The sequence below is a fragment of the Cetorhinus maximus genome, chromosome 3 (genome assembly GCF_964194155.1).
Source record: "Cetorhinus maximus chromosome 3, sCetMax3.hap1.1, whole genome shotgun sequence".
In the NCBI taxonomy this organism is placed as follows: domain Eukaryota; kingdom Metazoa; phylum Chordata; class Chondrichthyes; order Lamniformes; family Cetorhinidae; genus Cetorhinus; species Cetorhinus maximus.
This window is the reverse complement of record NC_135881.1, coordinates 90215076-90236574: the sequence shown is the minus strand read 5'-3', so window position 1 is coordinate 90236574 and position 21499 is coordinate 90215076. Positions and strand designations below refer to the sequence as shown.

General features: G+C 42.4%; 1 protein-coding gene across 1 annotated transcript in view; it reads right to left on the bottom strand.

Moving 5' to 3' along the window:
- The window catches only part of epb41l4b (erythrocyte membrane protein band 4.1 like 4B), a 211454-nt gene that overhangs the window by 31102 nt on the left and 158853 nt on the right, over nt 1–21499 (bottom strand). Inside the window, exons 5-7 of the mRNA XM_078538663.1 lie at nt 15468–15512; nt 15052–15104; nt 1626–1746 (exon numbers count right to left, since the gene is read on the bottom strand). Of these exons, the coding sequence (XP_078394789.1) occupies nt 1626–1746; nt 15052–15104; nt 15468–15512 (219 nt within the window). The remainder of the gene's footprint in view (nt 1–1625; nt 1747–15051; nt 15105–15467; nt 15513–21499) is intronic.

The window sequence follows — 21499 nt, the reverse complement described above, 5'->3', positions numbered from 1 at the left end:
ATTTCTCAAAGCACTCCCTGAAAGCACACAACCTCCATTATCTCCCAGTCAACAGTTGAACCACTGCATATTGATCTTAACCACATCGAAGGAGGGAGGGAGAAAACTGCACTATCAATAACCATAAGGTAAAATATTTAAGTCTTGAAATGGGAATTCTGGCAAGGAGACTGGGTGTGGCAGTTCAAGAAAGGGGAAAAGGATAAGCCAAGAAATTATAGACCTTAGATATCTATAAGCACCTAGAGACTATACAGGATGAAGTTAGTGCAAAATTATAATGGCAAGCACTCCAGCGCAGTACTAAGAAGTGTTGCTCTATCAAAGGTGCCATCTTTCAAATGAGACATTAACCAATTATCTGCCGTCCCATTCAGATCAATGTAAAAGATCCCATGGCATTATTTTGAAGAATAAGGGTGTAATGGCTAATGTTTATCCCTCAACTAGCATCACAAAAACAGATTATCTCGTTATTATTACATGTGGGACCACCCTTTGCACAAATTGGCCACCGTGTTTTTTTACATTACAACTTCAAGGGCAGAATTTTATGAGTCGGCGAGCGGGGGCAGGGCCTGCTCGCCGACACGTAAAATGACGATTTAAATTTTCAGGAAGGCGGGAGCGCAGTAAAATCAGCTGCGCGCCTACCGACCTGTCAATGGCCAATTGAGGCCATTGACAAGGTCAATTAAGTAATTAAAGGACCTGCCCGTCCAACCTTAAGGTTGGTGAGCAGGCCAGGAGTCCCGGTGGGAACTAGAAAATACATGAAACCTCATCCACAGGCGGGATGAGGTTTCATATAGGCTTTAAAAAATTTTAATAAAGATTTTGTATAAATTATGGACATGTCCCAACTCATGTGATATTGTACCATGAGGGGACATGTTAAGGAAATTTTATTTTTCTATTTTTATCTTTTTTACATGTACAGCTGATCTCCCTGAGGCAGCACTTAGCCTCAAGGAGATGAGTGTGCTCTTTCGTGCGCATGCGCGAAAGAATGCACCCTCGATTTTGGGATTCCACCCCCCCCCCACCGCCCGCACAGAGAGCGCATAGCGCTTCTGTGCGGATGTCACACTGGGCAGGCCTTAATTGGCCCACCCACATAAAATGGCGCTGCGCCTCCGATCGGGGGTGCCGATTGGAAGCGCGCCCATACGCGCCCGCCCATCAACTTCCCCCCAACAGGGGGAAAATTCAGTCCCATGAGTGTTTCATTGACTGTAATGCAATTTAGGGCAATTTGGTCAGGAGAGGTGCTAGATAAATGTAAGTCTTTCTTTTAATCAGCATGGACCTGTAAAGAGTAAGTCATGTTTGACTGATTTAATTCATTTTTCTTTTGAAGAGACTTGTGTACAGTTATAGGAAATGTGGTGGATGATGTATATCTGGATTTTCAAAAGGCTTGTCAAAGGTGCCACATAAGGGATGTTACAAACTCAAGGACATGATATTTCAAGCAATGCAACTGTTGTACTCCCACATGTACAGCTACTACAAGTAGTAAGTTTTATTGTCTACAAGCAATCACAAAACTAAAGAAAAATAGGCATTTTAAGATGTGAAAGAAAGTCTCCTAAAAGCTCAACTTAGTTACTTCAAGTTTTTACCTGCAATCCTTCCACTGTGCAAAAATATTTATCTCCATATCCTCAGTTTGATTGGGATTAAATCGGAATTCTGACACCAGTTCTGGAGAATGTTCAAGAGGTTCACAGTCTCCAAGCTCCGCTAAAGAAAAATAAACTTTATTTAAAATTGCTGGAAATATAAGTTAAAGCTAGACAATTTTAATTGCAGAAAAAGATTGAACAAAGCTCTAGCATTGATGGATCTAAAGACATGATAACATAGAACAGACTTCAGTGATCACAAAGCAAGATCGGATTTATTACGCATCAATTTTCTAAGTAGAAAAATGTGGACTGTGCACTTGGCTAAAATGAGTGACCGCTGGGCCTGAATCTTCTGGTCGGCGTGCGGGGGCGAGCCCTGCTCACTGACGCATAAAATGATGCCCCGACGTCACCACGCGTCATTCCAATTTTCAGTTTGGCGGGCGCACACCGGAGTCGGCTGCTCGCCCACCGAACTGTCAAAGGCCTATTAAAGACTTTAACAACTAATTGAGCTGATTGATTATCTGGGCTGCCCGTTCAACCTTAAGGTTGGCGGGCAGGCGAAGAGCCCAGTTCGCCATCGCATATCTCATGAAGCCTCATCCACGGGCGGGATGAGGTTTCATGAAGGGTTTATAACTATAATAAAAAATTTTAATAAAATTCATAGACATGTCCCAGCTCATGTGACACTGTCACACGAGGGGACATGTCCAAATAATTTTTAAAAATCTTTTTTTCAGTTTTTCACAATCACATTAATCTGCCCGAGGCAGCTCCGTGCCTCAGGGAGATTTCTGCACTCCTTCACGCGCACGCGCAAAAGAGCGCAGGCCCCAACTCTACCTCCTCCCACCGCCTGCACAGGGAGTGCTGAATGCTTCCGAGTGTGCGTCACACTGGGCGGGCCTTAATTGGCCCGCCCACATAAAATGGCGGCGCGCAGCCGATCACGGGCGGCGATCAGCTGCTCCCACCCAGCCCACATGATGGGGAGAAAATTCTCCCCATGAAGTTAGGCCTGCTCTTCCAAATTAAATATGACATTGACATCTGAGTACAATAAGACAAATACCCTTTTAAGAAATGTTTTCCAATTTTAACTCAGAATTCAAATGGTGAGGAGTCGGCTAATTTAATGGCTAATTACTTTTCTTTATTCTAGATATTACTGGATTGATGAGGAGCATTTCAAAAGTAGGGTTGCTTTAAGCTTCTATCAATGGATTTAGGAAATACTATTCTGTCAGTACCAAGCTGAGATGAAAGTTATTCATTTTCTGTATTTTTAACCAGTTAGTAGGGTATAGGCTAGAGCTCTCATTATCTGATTTTGTCCTGCTTTTTCAAGGTAGAATACTATTCCCATGCAATAGTAAAAGAGCTTGGGGCTTGTAGCAAAATTATTTTGCTAGTGGGTCTCCAATGGCAATGCTCACATTAAGTTGGACAATAGGTTTATCCCTTGTATATTGTGTTTGTGAATCTATCCATTTCTTTTTCTGCTTCTCTTTTTGTTTTTGTTTCTTTTCAAATAGGGGATGGCTGATGGTTCATCACATGGTATAGTGGAGAAAGGGAATCATTGTATTTGGAGGCTGACTATTTCCGTGCCAAATCCATAGAAAAGGTGGATTGTAGTACTCAATGATTCATTTCACATCACCTTCCCCTCAAGATACTCATTTGATGTTGTACCCTTTGCCTCCCCTACAGTTTCTCCTTCACTCCTTCATTAGTACAGGTTAACGACAACATGCCCACATTCAAATGTTGTTTGTATAATGTCCTGCAGTCTTCAATAGTTTATAATAGAGTTTAGGGACAGTGCTTTTATCTTTCTCTTTCACACATTCTCTTCCTGTCCACTGAAGTCTCTCATTTGTGATATTGTAGTCTCACTTAACTTGATGTTTCTGTCTTTGTCCAGATATTTGTCTCTTCCCCATGCCTCTCTGTCTTCCCTTGTATGGCCCAGGCTAATGCTCTGCGCACACAGGTACAAAGCCCACCACGACTGCTGGTGGAATTTAAATTCAATTGGTTAATAAAAAAAAAAACTGGAATTCAAAAATGCTACCCCCAGTAATGGTGCCATGAAACCATCAACAATTGTCATAAAAACCCAGCCGGTTCACTAACGTCCTTAAGGGAAGGAAATCTGCTGTCCTTACCTGGTCTGGCCTTTATGTGACTACAGGCCCACAGCAATGTAGTTGACTCTCGAATGCCCTCTGAAATGGCCTAGCTAGCCACTCAATGGTATCAAACCGCTACGAAGTCAAAAAGGAATGCAACAGAATGGACCACCTGGCATTGACCCAGACACTAAAAATGGTAACGGCACACCCAGCCCTGTTCACCTGCAAAGTCCTCCTTACTAACATCTGGGGCCTTGTGACCAAAACTGGTGAGATGTCCCACAGACTAGTCAAGCAACAGCCTGACATGGTCATACTAACTAAATCATACCCTACAATGTCCCAGACACCACCATCACCATCCCTGGGTATGTCCTGTGTCACCGGCAGGGCAGACCCACCAGGGGTGGCAGCACAGTGATATAGTCAGGAGGGAATTGCCCTGGGAGTCCTTAACATTGGCTCTGGGCCCCTTGAAGTCTCATGGCATCAGGTCAAATATGAGCAAGGAAACCCATCACCTATAGTCACCCTCCCTCATCTGACGAATCAGTGCTCATCCATGTTGAGCACTAATTGGAAGAGGCACTGAGGGTGACAAGGGCACAGAATGGACTCTGGGTGGGGGACTTCAATGTCCATCATCGAGTGGCTCTTGATAGTATTACTACTGACTGAGCTGGCCTGCAGCAGGTGATGAGGAAACCAGCAAGAGGAAAAACCTACTTGGCCTCGCCCTCACCAATCTACCTGTCGAAGGTGCATCTGTCCATGGCAGTGTTGGTCAGAGTGACCAACACAGCCTTTGTGGAGACCAAAGTCCTGCCTTCACATTTTGTGTGGCACTACCACCATGCTAAATGGGATAGATTTTGAACAGATCTAGCAACACAAAACTGGGCATACATGAGGCATTGTGAACCATCGTTTGCAGCAGAATTGTATTCAACCACAATCTGTAACCCCATGGTCAGGCATATTCCCCACTCTATCGTTACCATCAAACCAGGGAATCAACTCTGGTTCAATGAAGTGCAGGATGGCATGCCATGAGCAGCACCAGGCATACCTAAAAATGTGGTATCAACCTCGTGAAACATCAACACAGGACTACTTGTGTGCCAAACAGCAGAAGCAGCATGAGAATGACAGATCTAAGTGATCCCACAACCAATGGATCAGGTCTAATCTCTGCAGTCCTACCGCATCAAATCTTGAAAGGTGGTGGAGAATTAAATAACTAACTGGAGGAGGAGGCGCCACTAATATCCCCATCCGCAATGATGGGAGAACCCAGCACATCAGTGCAAAAGACAAGACTAAAGCATTTGTAATCATCTTCAGCCAGAAGTGTTGAATGAATGATCCATCTCAATCTCCTCAGTCCCCAGCATCACAGATGCCAACCCTCAGCTAAATTAATTCAGTCCACTTGATGTCAAGAAACAGCTGAAGGCACTGGATACTGCAAAGGCTATGGGTCCTGACAATATAGTATTCATAGAAGTAGTATTGAAGACTTACAGTCATAGAGTCACACAGTACAGAAACAGGCCTTTCGGCCCATCGTGTCTGTGCCAGCAATCAAACGCCTATCTATTCTAATCCCATTTTCCAACACTCAGCTTGTAGCCTTGTATGCTATGGCATTTCAAGTGCTCATCCAAATACTTCTTAAATGCTGTGAGGGTTCCTGTCTCTACCACCCCCTCAGGCAGTGAGTTCCAGATTCCAACCACCCTCTGGGGTGAAAATCTTCTTCCTCAAATCCCCTCTAAACCTCCTGCCCCTTACCTTAAATCTATGCCCCCTGGTTATTGACACTTCCGCTAAGGGAAAAGTTTCTTCCTATCGACCCTATCTGTGCTCCTCATAATTTTGTATAGCTCTATCAGCTCCCCACTCAGCCTTCCCTGCTCTAAGGAAAACAACCCTAGCCTATCCAGTCTCTCTTCATAGCTGAAATGCTCCAGCCCAGGCAACATCCTGGTGAATCTCCTCTGCACCCGCTCCAGTGTAATCACATCCTTCCTATAGTGTGGCGACTAGAACTGCACACAGTACTCCAGCTGTGGCCTAACTAGCATTTTATACAGCTCCAACATAACCTCTCTGCTCTTATATTCTATGCCTCAGCTAATAAAGGCAAGTATCCCATATGCCTTCTTGTGCTCCAGAACGAGCCATGCCCCCCTAGTCAAGCAGTTCCGGTACAGTTACAACACTAGCATCTAGACGGAAATGTGGAAAGTTGCTAAGGTATGTCCTGTCCACAAAACAGGACAAATCCAACTCAGCCAGTTACCACCCCATCAGTTTAATCTCAATCAGCAAAGTGATTGCAGGTGTCTGTGACAGTGCCATCAAGCGGCACTTACTCAGCAATAACCTGTTCACTGACGCTCAGTTTGGGTTCCACCAGGGCCTCTCAGCTTCTGACCACATTGCAACCTTGGTCCAAACATGGACAAAAGAGCTGAACTCCAGAGGTGAGGTGAGCGTGACTGCCCTTGATATCAAGGCAGCAAGGCAGAGAGGAAAACTCTTCAATGGCTGGAGTCATACCTAGCACCGAGGTCAAACATCTCAGTTCCGGAACATTGTTGTAGGTGTTCCTCAGTATAGTGTCCAAGGTCCAACAATTTTCATCTGCTTCATCAATGACCTTCCCTCCATCATCAGGTCAGAAGCAGGGATGTTTGCTGACGATTGGTACCGAACATTGTACATTCTTGACTCCTCAGATACTGAAGCAATCTGTGTCCATATGCAGCAAGACCTGGACAACATTCAGGCTTGGGCTGATAAATGGGAAGTAGCTTTCGCAACCACACAAGTGCCAGCAATGACCATCTCCAGCAAGAGAGAATATAACCACCTCCCCATGACATTCAATGGCATTACCATCATTGAGTCCTCGTTATCAACATCCTGAGGGTTACCATTGACTAGAAACTGAACTGGACTAGCCATAGATAAATATTGTGGCTACAGGAGCAGGTCAGAGACTGGGAATTCTGTGGTAAGTAACTCACCTCCTGATTCCGCAAAGCCTGTCCAACATCTACAAGTCAGGAGTATATTGGAATATTCTCCCCTTGCCTGGATGAGTGCAGCTGCAACAACACTGAAGAAGTTTGACACCATCCAGGACAAAGCAGCCCACTTGACTGGCACTGCATCCACCACCTTAAACATTCACTCCCTCCACCACCGACGCAGGTGTGTACACCATATACGAGATGCACTGCTTCAACTTACCAAGGATCCTTTGACAGCAACTTTCAAACTTGAGCCTCTACCACCAAGAAGGGCTAGCACAGCCGATGCATGGAAACACCACCAATTGCAAGTTTCCCTCCAAGTCACACACCATCTTAACCTGGAAATATATTGCCATTCCTTCACTGTCGCTAAGTCAAAATCCTGGAACTCCCTTCCTAATAGCACCCTGGGTGTATCTATACCACACAGAGAGCAGCAGTTCAAGATGGCAGCTCCATCATCTTCTCAAGAGCAATTTGAGATGGGCAACAAATACTGGCCTAGCCAGCAATGCTCACATCCTGTGAAAGAATAAAAAAATTCTCTCTCTTCACATCTCATGACTTCAATCAATATGTTCACGATGAGTAACTCATCTCCTGACTCCCCAAAGCCTGTCCACCATCTACAAGGCGCAAGTCAGGAGTGTGATGGAATACTTCCCACTTGCGTGGATGAGTGCAGCTCCCACAACATTCCAGAAGCTTGGCACCGTCCAGGACAAAGCAGCCCGCTTGATTGGCACCACATCCACAAAACATTCACTCCCTCCACCGCTGACACAGTAGCAGCAGTGTGTACCATCTGCAAGATGCACTGCAAGAATTCACCAAGGCTCCTTCAACAGCACCTTCCAAACCCATGACCACTATCATCTAGAAGGACAAGGGCAGCAGAAAGATGGGAACAGCACCACCTGCAAATTCCCCTCCAAGCCACTCACCATCCTGACTTGGAAATATATCGCTGTTCTTTCACTGTTGCTGGGTCAAAACCCTGGAACTCCCTAACAGCACTGTGGGTGTACCTACACCACATGGACTGCAGCGATTCAAGAAGGCAGCTCACCACCACCTTCTCAAGGGCAACTAGGGATGGGCAATAAATGCTGGCCCAGTCAGCAAAGCCCACAACCACGGATGAGTAAAAAAAAATGCAATGAAACTGACACCCTTAATTCCCATACCAGTTTTTGAGGAACCATTTCGTAGGGTGTTAGTAGATTGTGTGGGACCGTTACCAAAAACGAAAGCAGGACAACAGTATATCCTTACTATTGTGGATATGACAACTCGATTTCCAGAGGCCACACTTTTAAGAATAATTACAGCTAAGGCAGTAGTGGAAAAGTTAACCCAGTTTTTTTTACTCGATATAGGTAATTGGTAGAGATCCAGTTGGATCAAGGGTCCAACTGTATGTCTAAAATTTTTCAAAACATAATGAGCAATTTGGGTATAAAACAGTCGAAATCCAGAGCATTTTATCCACAAACACAGGGAACTTTAGTGAGGTACCTTCAAACCCTCAAACAATGATTAAAACATATTGTCATAAACATCCCCATGATTGGAATAAAGGACTGGATTTTGTTTTATTTGCTACCCGAGATTCACCAAATGAATCGACTGGTTTTAGCTCTTTTGAACAAATTTATGGACATGAGATAAGAGGTGCTCTGAAACTAATCAAGGAAAAATTTTTAGGAGAGGGGGACAAATCCTCTATGTTAAATTATGTGTTTGTGTTTCAGGGACAGCCCACAGGAGCCTGCAAAGTGGCTGAAGAACATTTTAAATTTTCTCAAAGATGAAGGAATGGGCAGATAAGCAAAGCTGTGACCTGAACATTACAACCTGGCGATGAAGTATTAGTATTATTGCCTTTACAGGGGAACTTCTGAAAGCATGTTTCAATGGTCGATACAAGGTAATCAAGAGGGTTGGTGAAGTAAATTGTTTGATAGATACCCCAAATCACAGGAAAAAAAGAATTGGCTGTGTCTTATCAATATGTTAAAACAACACCTTTGTAGGGAGGAAGACAAAGAGGAGCCGGTATGTCAGATAATAAGGACAGTGGAGGGCGTAAGAGACAGTGAGAGTGAGGCGGAAGGAGATTTAGGCAGCCCACAAATCGAACTTCCTACTATCCGGTTAGCTAACACTGAAATATTAGGACAGTTAGAGACCGTATTTTCATACTTAGAGATAGGACAATGAGAGGATCTAATAAGGTTAATTTCAGAATTTAAAGGAATCTGTAGGGACAAACTAGAACGTACAACTTTGGCCATGCATGGTGTGGATGTAGGGGAATCTTCTCCTATAAAGCAACATCCTTATTATTTAAGCCCAGAGAAACAAGCTCAAGTGAAGGCAGAAATTCAGTATATGTTAGAAAATCACCTAATTGAGCCTCGTCAAAGCAGTTGGTGTTCTCCAGTAGTGTTAGTGCCTAAACGTGACGGGTCAACCAAATTCTGCATAGACTATAGAAAGGCTAATGCAGTAACAAAAACGGATTCCTACCCAATCCCTTGTTTAGAAGATTGTATTGACAGAGTTGGCAGTGCCACATTCCTTACTAAGATAGATCTGTTGAAGGGATGCTGGAAAGTACCTTTAACATTGCGAGCTAAGGAGATATCGGCTTTTGTCACGCCAAATGGGCTTTACCAATGACGAGTAATGCCATTAGGACTAAAAAATGCTCCAGCCACTTTCCAAAGACGAATGAATCAAGTATCTGACTGTGTGGTTTACTTACATAACGTATTGATTTACAACAACACTTGGAAAGATCATGTAAAGCAATTGGAAGCCTTATTTAACCAATTACAGTGGGTGGGTATAATACAAACCTACCAAGAGCAAGTTCGTGAACTGGCAAGGGCGAGTGTTGCCAAGAGCAGCAAAAGTACGGGCTTTGATGAATTCCCTATCCCTAAAACTAAACAGGAAATCATGAGATTTTTGGGGATGTGTGGCTTCTATCGTAAATTTGTGCCAAACTTCGGCACAATAGCTTCTCCACTAACGGATTTATTGCAAAAGAAGGCAAAGGTGGTATGGTCAAGAGATTGCCAGGCAGCTTTTGAGAAGCTGAAAGTGATCCTAACTAATGAACCGATGTTAGCTGCCCCTAATTTCGCTAAACCTTTCAAGGTGGCAATCGATGCTAATGACTTGAGTATGGGTGTGATCTTATTGCAGGAAGATGAATAGGGCATAGAAAAGTACTCCACTGGCTTCTCTAAGAAATTAAACCAGCATCGAAAGAGATACTCTATGGAAGAAAAGGAGACCCTGGGATTGTTACTGGCTCTTAAACATTTTGAGGTATATATCTGTCATGGCTGTAAAGAAACCCTAGAATATACTGGCTATAATCCCTCGGTCTTTGTGGAAAAAAATTAAGTTTCAGAATGACAGACTGTTCCCGTGGAGCTTGCTAATTCAGCCTTATAACTTAAAAATTGTTCATATTGCTTGGAAGAATTATATAATTGCTGATGCATTATAAAGAATACAAATTTTGTAAAAAAACATCTGGGAAGCAAAAAAGTCGGAAGACCGTACAGGTTCTGTATAAGGGGTAAATGGCTGAGTGAGTCCATGTTTGAATTTTGTTTTATATGTTGTACATATCTTTTTCTGTATATTTTATGATGAAACACATTTGGAAATGATGTTTCATCTCTTAAGGGCGGAGGCATGTTAGAATCATATCTCTCAAGACTGTGTGTGTCTGTGCGCGTGTTGGGGGAGTTCTTTAGGAAGAGATAGATAGATTTCTCAATTACAATTGTGTGTTAACTAGTACTTGTTAGAAAGAAGTTTCATTTAGTAATAAACAATTGTTCGGAGCTTATTGAAAGAAGCCTGGTTGAAGACTCTTTTATTCTGGGCACCAGTAGGGGAAATAGACGATGGGCTATTTTGGTGAGAAACTTAGACTTTTAAATTAATGGTACTGCCTGTGGAGTAGTGGGGCTGGATCATATGTGCACTCCTCCCATCCTGGTTGTAACAGAGTGATTTAAGCAAGCTGTATTTTTGGTGATTGCTTTTTGGGAGATTTTCATCCAGACTAACAGTAAATATGTTTTCTTAAGTTTAGTCTCAGATTTTATGTGGGCTGTCTTTCTGTGGAGATGAGACAACACCTTGACAATCCAGATCACCTGTACCAATGGGCAAAAATTGGGCATTCATTATTTCCATGTGCCATCAGCAGCTGCAATGTGCACCGCCACAATCTTCAACCTCTTGGCACAGACCTCCCTTATTCAACAACAAGGAGCTGCATTTATTGAGCACTTTGCTTGTAGTAAAATATCCCAGACTGCTTCACAGGACCCTACTGAACAGAATGTGACATTGAATCACAAAGTAATATTAGGCATATCAAGGGAATACAAGAATAAAGCCTTACAGCAATCTCCCTCTTTAACTATATGAATTCCAGTATGTTAATCCAAGAGGCGAGGCTGAAGTGTTTACATGCATCTTCAGCCAAAAATGCCAATGGACAATCTTACCCTGCTTCCTCCTGAAGTTCCTACCAGCATAGATGCCAGTGCCTATAGTTATTTTAATTCCTTTCACAGGACATTAAGCAGCTGCATGGGTCACAACAAAGACTATGAGCCCTGACAACTTCTGAGCTGTACTAATGAAGTAACTGCCCTTGACAAGGCAGAATTTGACTGTGTGTTGCATTAACAAGCCCCACTAAAACCGAGGCCTATGAGAGTTAAGTGGAAAACCCTCCAGTGATGTAACATGCACTGTGGATAAAGGGGGGGCCTGTAGATATGCTGCACTTAGATTTCCAGAAGGCATTTGATAAGGTGCCACATCAAAAGTTATTGTGGAAAATAAAAGCTCACGGTATAGACTGTAACATATTAGCACAGACGGAAGATTGGCTGGCTAGCAGAAAACAGAGCATGCATAAATGGGTCCTTTTCTGATTGGCAGGATGTGATGAGTGAAGTCTTGCAGGGGTCTGTGCTGGGGCCTCAACTTTTTACAATTTATATCAATAACTTAGATGTGGAGAGTGAATGCATGGAAGCTAAATTTGCAGATGACAAATATGGGTAGGAAAGTATGTTGTGAAGAGGACATAAGGAGGTTGCAGACAGATAGACAGGTTGAGTGAGTGGGCAAAGATCAGGCAGATGGAGTATAATGTAGGAAAATGTGAAGTTGTTCACTTTGGTAGGAGGAATAAAAAAGCAGAGTATTATTTAAACAGAGAATGACTGCAGAATTCCAAGGTGCAGATGGATCTAGGTGTTCTAGTGCATGAGTGACAAAAAGTTAGTTTGCAGGTACAGCAAGTAATCAAGAATGCTAATGGAATGCTAGCCTTTATTATGAAAGGAATTGAACATAAAAGGATGTTATGCTTCAGTTTACAGGGCATTTGTGAAACCACATCTCGAATAGTGTGTGCAGTTTTGGTCTCCTTATTTAAGGAAGGATGTAAATGCATTGGAGCTGGTTCAGAGGAGGTTTACCAGATAGATATCTGAAATGAGTGGGTTGTTTTATGAGGAAAGGTTAGACAGACTGGGCTTGTTTCCACTAGAGTTTAGAAGAGTGAGGGGTGACTTGACTGAATTATATTAGAACCTGAACAGTATTGACAAGGTGGACATGGAAAGGATGTTTTTCTCTTGTGGGTGAGTCCAGAACTAGGGGGCACTGTTTTAAAATTAGGACATAGATGAGGAGAATTTTTTTCTCTGAGGGTTGTGCGGCTTTAGAACTCTGCCTCAGAAGGCAGTGGAGGCGGGGTCAAAGAATATTTTTAAGGCAGGCGTGGATAGATTCTTGTTAGGCAAGGGAATCAAAGGTTATCGGGGGTAGATGGGAATGTGCAATTTAGAACACAAACGGATCAGCCATGATCTTATTCAGTGGTGGAGCAGGCCCGAGGGGCTGAATGGCCTACTTCTGCTCCTAGTTTGCATGTTTGCATGATCAAAGGTACACCTGCCACAGAGGAAGCTGTGCTCGTTAGAGCCAATCGCTTGGATTTCCTCAGAGAAACACACAGCCCAACCATCTTCAATTGCTTCAACAATGAACTTCCCCTCTATCTTAAAGTCAGGGATTGTGCTATTTACCTATAATTTCAGAGCGTTCAATGCTATTCACAACTGCTCTGATAATGAAGGAATCCATACCAGCCTACAATAGAACTTGGACAATGCCCAGGGTTAGGCTGTCAGATGGGAGAAAATACTGAAAATGGCTTGGCTTTATATTCCTGTTCTAACTGGAAGTAGAGTTAAAGCCTTTATGTTCTTGAACTTCCCCCTCAGGTAGCAGCAAAACTAACACATTTTCAATGTCTCTCACTACCTCCCATGAAGAATGAATTGGTTTAACAACTGGCAGAGTTGTAACAATGCAGACTCACAATTTCTACAGTACAGCTTTCTGTGGAAAGTGATTTAAACTAGCTGGTGGCCAATTTTTATATATTTTTTAATGCAAACATAATGAAAGATTTGCCCTCAACAGAAGTATATTCGAAATGCAACGATGAGGTCTGTGAAGGGATTTACATTGAAAACACCTGCCCAGACTGATTACACAGCTGACAGATGAGAAAAGTGGTTGGCAAAATGTCCATGTCAAACACTGATATTTAAAATAGTTGCAAGGCAGGAAAGGAAGAGAATAAATTAAGCAATCTTAGAGTTTTTAACAGTATTGCCAGCAGGGAATACATCACCATCTAGCAGTGCAGAATTAATATCATGCGCTACATTCAGTAATGATCAGGTATGTTTTTAATAATAATTAACAAAACACTGATTAATTGACTATATAAAAAAAAAACACATTCTAGATTGTCCCATGAATACCGGCATGCTTTGCCAGTGGTATTCTGCTGGGTAGGTAGGTGAACTGGGTAAGGGAATATTTATGCTAGATTTAACATGAACTCAATTTTCTGCAGGTATAATGGCAAAAGTACATACTGTAAAATGGGCTGGGCGCAAAGTAGATTTTCTATTACACTCTGCTTGCGCCTTATGCGAGAAGAGCAAGGCTGGAGGAAGGTTACGGGGTGAAGCTGCATCAAGGGCACAGGAATTTATCCAATGGGACCAACCTCCTACACCACGGCTGCATACAGGCTTGAGAAGGCGTTTCTTTGGAGAGTTTCCAGAGCTGCTGAAAATCCAAGGTTTTGATGCGCTACAATTAATTTCCTACAGCAGCACCCATGTTCTACCATTGAAGTGCCGAGTTCACAGTGTGTGGATTCATGACACCGGGAGCTCACTATGATTGTTATTTGAGCTGAACCTAGAACCTACAGTGGGGTCAGCCCATTCCTCAGCAGGCTTGCGCACACTGTGCTCCACCATTTTCTCCTTGGGCTTTCACCTGAGCAGAAAGTCTAGGCTCAAAATTATTCATGCATTCTTTGGCCCATTAAGAGTCTACTAAACCATTACAGGACCATCGTAGAGAGTACAGCAATAAGGATAATTGGTTTTACATAAAACAGTCTTGACATAACCTTAGTGGGTACAATTCTAAAAGTGTGAAATGGTTAGCTTTTTGTTTAGTTCCTTCTGGACTCCAATAAATGGAGGAGGAGTGAGAGGTATTAAAATGAAGCTTAAATAAGAACTTCAGAATTATAACTCCTCAGCAACTGAATCAATTGGTCAATATAGAAATAAAATGTACCGCATGTTCTCTAGATTTGGAGCAGGTATGATGTGACACTACCCGAATTAGCTGTAGATTGTTATTGGATGTCTACCAATCACAGTTTTTAGTGGTGGTTAGATTAGTGGTGTAAGAAACTTCACCATATGTTGGAATGCGTAATAATACAATTCTGTGCCTTGTTCTAAACAGCTGCCCTTTTCATTTTATGACCATTAAATAATGGGATTATATAAGACCTCAGGCATGAGCTAAATTTGCATTGTAAATGCAAATTCCAAATGATTAGGTGACTTTAGCCATGAAGTTTCCTAATATTTGTTATGCTTTTACACTGTGCATCAGGCAGCGGTTTCATTGCTCCAAAGCAATTTTATTCAGGCTGCTAAAGAGGGTCTGGTGAATGAACAAGACAAAAAGAGGATTAAGGCAAAAAAACAAAACTCACAATGAACTTCAGGGAATTAACATCTCAAAGAGCTTCACTGAAAAATTATGGAGAAGGAGAGATTCTTCATTTACCTTGAAGGCAATAAGCAGCTAGCTCTACACCAGTATCGTAAGGACTTTTCAATCTGCAAAAACGTTAATACACAGCGGGTTAGAGTACAATTTGGAATTCATTAGGTAGGTGAATTACATCACAGATTGCTCACTTGTTCCAAGACCAAGCTATATTGAAGATTTTCTCCAATCAATACATTTCCACAGTGAAACATGTCAGCAGGCATATTAAGATATTCACCAATTTAGTTCAGTGGAATTAAATGTGTTCAGATCTTTTGATATACTCTTTCTTGCAACCACCATTACAAAATGGCTAGCTAGATCCAAAATGTGTGGGAATCAGTCAAACAGGTTATTGTATACTTTTGGAAGACCCACATCTTCTGCAGAAAGTTCTGTACAAAAGACATAGTTGCCTAACATCAACTTACTTGCCACAAAGAATATCTTGTCTGAGTTGCAACACAAAAAGATATCTGCAAGAAAAAATAGCAGCCAGTTAGAGGCAATTCATTTTTACATAACTTTTAACAGTATTACTGCTCTAAGAAAGTACTTGGACTCTCCTGCATGGGAGTTGCAGTATACATGTCACATGTAAATGAGTCAAACTTGAAAACAATAACTAAAGGTTATTAGAGAAAATTATATACATGGCATCAAGTGTGTAGAGGTTCAACCTGAGAGCATATTAACTTAGATATAAAACAAATGGTATAAATATGAAATATAAACAGAAAATTCTGGAAACAGGTTTGACTTTACTGACTGACTTGCTGTGCATTCCTAGTAATTTATATCATTACTGCAGATTATACCAACCAGTGTGTTAGAATATAATAGATACGTGGGAGTAATTACAAGGCATAATCTAACCAAGGGGTTCAAATGATGAAACACATTGCAACAATAAAGCTCAAGCAATTTATAGCCTGCCTGAATGTAAAGGTGAAGCTGGAGACTTCAAACCACCTTTAGGCTCATTTTGATTTAAAAAGCAAACTATGATCTTTGAGAGGTAACTTTATTTAGTCACTTGATAGTACAGAACTTGAATATTGCTGAAAAGAGAGACATGTCGCTGAAACTTTTCATCTTGCATTCAGCAGAACGAACGCAAGAATACCAAATTTGAAAGGATCACAACAATTTATACCACAGGAGAAAAGGAGTGCTGATTGGTTGGTAAGTCGACTGTGATTTACTGAGGTGTTGCCATGGAGAAAGCAACGGGAAACTATAGGCTCCCCATGCTTCCGGGAATTCAAAAATGGTGTAACGCTTGAACATTTTCCCTTTGTTTTCAGAAAACGGGTCCCTGCATATGAATGTACGTTGTTTATAGCAAGCATAAATGAGTCACAATGAGTAGCAAATTATTGTCGTAAATCGCTTGTTAGTGCAGCTATTAGTGCACTCAGGATTGTTCAGCAAGTGCTACCCAATCACAAATTCACATGCAATAGCAGGTGTTTTGCTTTGGGTTTTGCAAGCACAAGCTGGCTGAGTATGGTTTGCATTCTGCCTATTACAAACAGCCATTCCGTTTGATTCGATCAGCCAAGTGTTGCGATGTACGGCCAATGTACTTGGCATCATATTGGAATGGAAATTCATACCCGATGTTGTTCAGTTGTGAGGTACATAGAATTTATTTCTGGACTGACAGCAGCATCCTATTAGTGGAAAATACCACTCACGTCACCATTGCGTAGCAGCAATGTGAGACAGCTTGCTTAACCTCATGTTTAAATTTTTTGAGATATTTTGCGTTTCCGGGGTAATCTGAGGTAGACTGGCCACTTTTCAGGTCCGAATGTGGCGACCTTTGGCCCATTTGCAAGTTTACATGATACACCGCGAACAATTATTTGATCAGGATAGCTATTGTCCTATAAGATAGCTTTGATTCGCTCTATTTCCGCATCGAGCTTGCAAAGTGGGCAAATGGCTAGTGCCCCATTTACAATTTTGTGCCTGGTTTACCTTTTTAAAGGGGTTATTCTTTGCATTCATTAGGATAAGAATACAGTGAACTCAGAGGAAAGAGAATATGATGAGTTGAGATGGAGATTGAATTTGTGGAGACTGAGCAGCTGTTTGGTGCAGGAGGCTGAGGGAGGAAAGAAGTGAAGATATCTTGGCGAGAAATTTTTTAAAAATCTCTGCTGGGTGGGCAGTAGAGAACAAGGATTTTAAATGAGACAGTTTAAACATAGTGAGGCTTGCTTTCCAATGGATTTAAATTCCATTAAAACTATGGAGGGAAATAGGACCTGTTTAAAAACTTGCACCGTTCTATAAGTTCAGGTCAGATTGGGCAAAGTCACCTTGCAGGGAGATCAAACAGATTTGCCTGAAATTTGGTACTCAATTTCATATCTGGGCCTGACTGACAAATCTCTGAACTGTCAGGGATCCTATCAGTGTTTGGAGATGTCTTAATCCAGTGAAAGGGCCATAATACCAGTTATCACCCATTGGCAGTCGGATTCACAGGTCATAAACACAGATGGTGAAGAAAATGCTAATAGTACACTGGTCTAGAAGGTAGTTCTTCTTAACTTGGGTAAATGCATATTGTGGTGACAGAAAGATGTACTGTGCCCTGGCCAGTATTATAGCTGACCTGAATGTGTCTGACTGAGTACCAAACATAGAAAGCATTTTATTTCCTAACAGATAGTTCGCCATATATATTCACAAAACAGGAAATAATTAAAAGTGCTTTCAAATCAATTATTTGAAAAAATATCTATATAAATGTTTGTGTCCATCACAATCATGATGTCTTTTTTGTGACATTTTGTGTAATTTTAGTATTACAGATTTTAAGGGCAACTGTATTAAAGGCCCATTTCTGTTTTCAAACCTTTACATTGAGTTAAAAGCCTTTTTCAAAATGCAAGTGTGGACTGACAACATGACACCTGGTGTTTATTTAAACCTCCTCAGACTCATATCTCTAGAGCTGGCTACAAAGGGTCATTAAAATGCAAAGACCCATACAGGATGTCCAATGAATCTTCTAAAGTGGTGAAAAACCCTTTTACTTCTGAGGGAACAGGAGATGGAAAGGGACTTCAACGGACCTCAGCATAATTAACTCCTTTGATGGAAAAATGCTTCACTGCAATTAACATAGCAGCCATTCTGTTTTTTTATTGTGATAAAGACAGGCTGAGAACAGCCACTTTGGAGTGCAGAACCCCAAGAAGAACTCTGAGAAACAACTTCAGAGGAGATCTCGGCCAAGGGAGTACAAAGAGAAAGGTATTAGGAATTCAACTGCAGTTCTGCCGAAAAAGTCCAGGCAATCTGCAAGTATAATAACCGCAGAACTAGTGAGGAATAGGAAACCTCTCTCTCCCAAACAACCGCTGACCTGCTGAGACCACCTGAAAAGACCAGCTCTGAACAGCCGACTGGAAAAGCTACCTGAGCTGCTAAACCGAACCTCGAGTTTCAACCGCTTCATTTCAGAAAGAAGGAACTCAAGCAACAGGCCTGCAAAGAAATCTCAGAGAAACCGTATATTTTAGTTTCTTTTTATCTTCATCTGCCTTTAGTCTTTGTATTTTATTGAACAACTTTATCACTTTTACCTAAATAACTTTCAGCAGTAGTTTTTGTAATAAACTAACCTTTAACTTGTTTAAGACTAAAGCTTGTCTGCTGGGTTATTTTCAAACTGAACCACTCATAAATTAAAAGGGTTTGACATACACACAAATTCTTAGCTCACGGAAACGTCTTTTACGTGATCGTGACATTTTAAAAGAATCTTTTTGGCAATCATTACACGCTGGTTTCCTATGGAAGTGTGAATTTCCAAGTACCTGCCAACATGCAGATTTCCCTCAATAACAACAATCGATTTCTAATTGATCTCAAGATGTACCTGAGGCAATTACACTTTGAAATCTTAAGGGAATAGATTGAACCATCACAAGTATAATAAATGCCTCATTTGCTCTTGCTGAAAAGCAAAAGCAAACTCCTCTCTCTCTAATTGAAACTAACAGTCTTGCTATTTTTTGTGCTCTCTTAATCTTGTATTGCTTTCCTCGCTTTTTGATGCTCATTGCTCCCTCGCTTTCTGTGTGGCTCTTAACCAATTTTAATTGAGGCATTCATGCCTATTTGTCTCCCTTTTTCCTGTTCAGCATCACCACTCTCATCTTTAGGTTTTTATTGATGTATTAAATCTAAATCTTTTACTTAATTAAAACCTAGCGTAGATAGCAACAAGTTAACCATCATGCAGCATCAGAATAAGTGTCTAGGTTGGAGGCTTGGGACAGGTGGGAGTGGGAGAGGGGGAATGAGAGAGGGCAATTAGAATATCCAGAGGTCTTTGGAAAAACGTGCAGACCAAAAAGTGGTAGGCAGGAGTGTAAAACAGGAGGAGTTGAGAAAAGGCATATAAAGGGGAGGACAAAAGGCAAGAAAGCTGGGGAAGGTAACATGTGGAGATACCTTGCGAGTCTCATGGGTGATGGAGTCTATATGACCCTGGATTTGGGGCTTTGGAGGTTGGATTCTGCGAGAAAGTTAAGAAGTGACCACTTGACTAGGGCAGGAGTCTGGTAGCTGAGCTTTTCGGTAGTTAAAGATTATGAGCAATCAGGGTCAGGGCTGGGAGCACAAAATGAACAGGGACTAAATAATAGGTGAAAAAAACCCAGAAAATGCTGGAAAAAATGACAGCATCTGTGGAGAGATAAACAGAGTTAACATTTCGAGTCAGCATGACCCTTCTTCAGAGCTAAGAAGTGGAGTTCTGCTGACTTGAAACGTGGGCCTGAATTTTTCAGGCGGCCGGCGGGCTCGGTGGGAGTGGGGGGGTTGCGGAGCCGATGGCCGCCTGCGATCGGCTCCGAGCCGCCATTTTGCGTGGGCGGGCCAATTAAGGAGCTGTCTCAGGGCAATTGAAGGGCTTTTGAAATTATTAAATAAATGGATTTAAAATTTAATTAAATATGTCCCCTCATGTGACTGTGATGGTTTTATATGGAGGAGAATTTGCTTATTTAATTAATAAAAGCTTTAGGAAACCTCATCCCACTTGTGGATGAGGTTTCCTAAAAAATGTGAAGGCCACTTGGCCTTTTCGCCTGCCACCAACATTAAGGTTGGACGGGCAGTGTTAACAATTACATTAATCACTTCCTTAATAGGCCGTTTACATATCGGCCGGTGCGCAGCCGATTCCGGTGTGCGCCCACTGAACGAAACATCACGAGACAGCGCGATGACTTCGGGGCGCATGCCCGACGTCATCATGCATCATTTTACGCGTCAATGTGTCGGGCCCGCCCCCACATGCCGACTGAAAAATCCTGCTCGTCAACTCTGTTTCTCTCTCTGTTTCCCTCTCCACAGATGCTGTCAGAACTGCTGAGTTTTTCCAGCATTATCTGTTTTTACTTCAGATTTTCAGCGCCGGCAGTACTTTGCTTTTAACTAAATAATAGATGCTTCAGTTGGACAGAGCCTTAGCCATATCCCACCAAGGGTACTGCACTCAATTTTGGGCACTGCACCTCATACTGGCCTTTAAAGATGTACAGCACAGATTCACCAGAATAATGCCAGGGCTTAAATTGAGCACCGGTTGCATATACTTCTCTTGAGTTTACTAGGTTGAGGACACACACTGCCCCTCCTCCAAACACCAACTCATAGGGCAGAATTTTACGGCCTCTCCGCAGTCATTGGACCGTTGAACGGCTCCCTGCATTTTATGGCCCCGCCCCTGCTGCATCACGACCGAAAAATTCCGCCCATAACCTAAAATAGGTTTGTACAAACTTTTCGCATGGGATGGGCCACATTTCAATTTTTCTCACGCACGGAGTGGGGCGGGGGCGATGATCAAATTTCAGAAAGATAAAGCTTGGCACAAAGTTAAACACGAATTCTTTTAAAAAGCTGACATATGGAAAGAAGCAAATTGCTGAGCAAAAAAACTCGCAACAATAATTTGATTATTTATTACTCGTTTTAAAAAAAATTAAGATGACCATTCAAGTGTGAAAGGGTTTGTGTGTGTGTGTGTTCGGCTAACTGCCAGTCTCAGGGTACTCACTTACTCACTGTCATCACTGAGAGTGTGTGTGGGGCAAAGGTGAATGAGAACCCCGAGACTGGGATTGAGGCAGACACACACTGTCCCCTCCTCCTTACCTCAACCCCCTCTCTCTCTCACACACATACACAACAACCAAGTCTCCCCCCTCCCTCTCTCGCTCACATTCCCCCCTCCCTCTCTCCCTCACACTCCCCCCTCGCTGTCTCCCTCACACTCCCCCCTCCCTCTCTCCCTCATGCACCCCCCTTCCTCTCTCCCTCACGCACCCGCTCCCTCTCTCCCTCATGCACCCCCCTTCCTCTCTCCCTCACGCACCCCCTCCCTCTCTCCCTCACGCTCCCCGCTCCCTCTCTCGCTCACGCTCCCCGC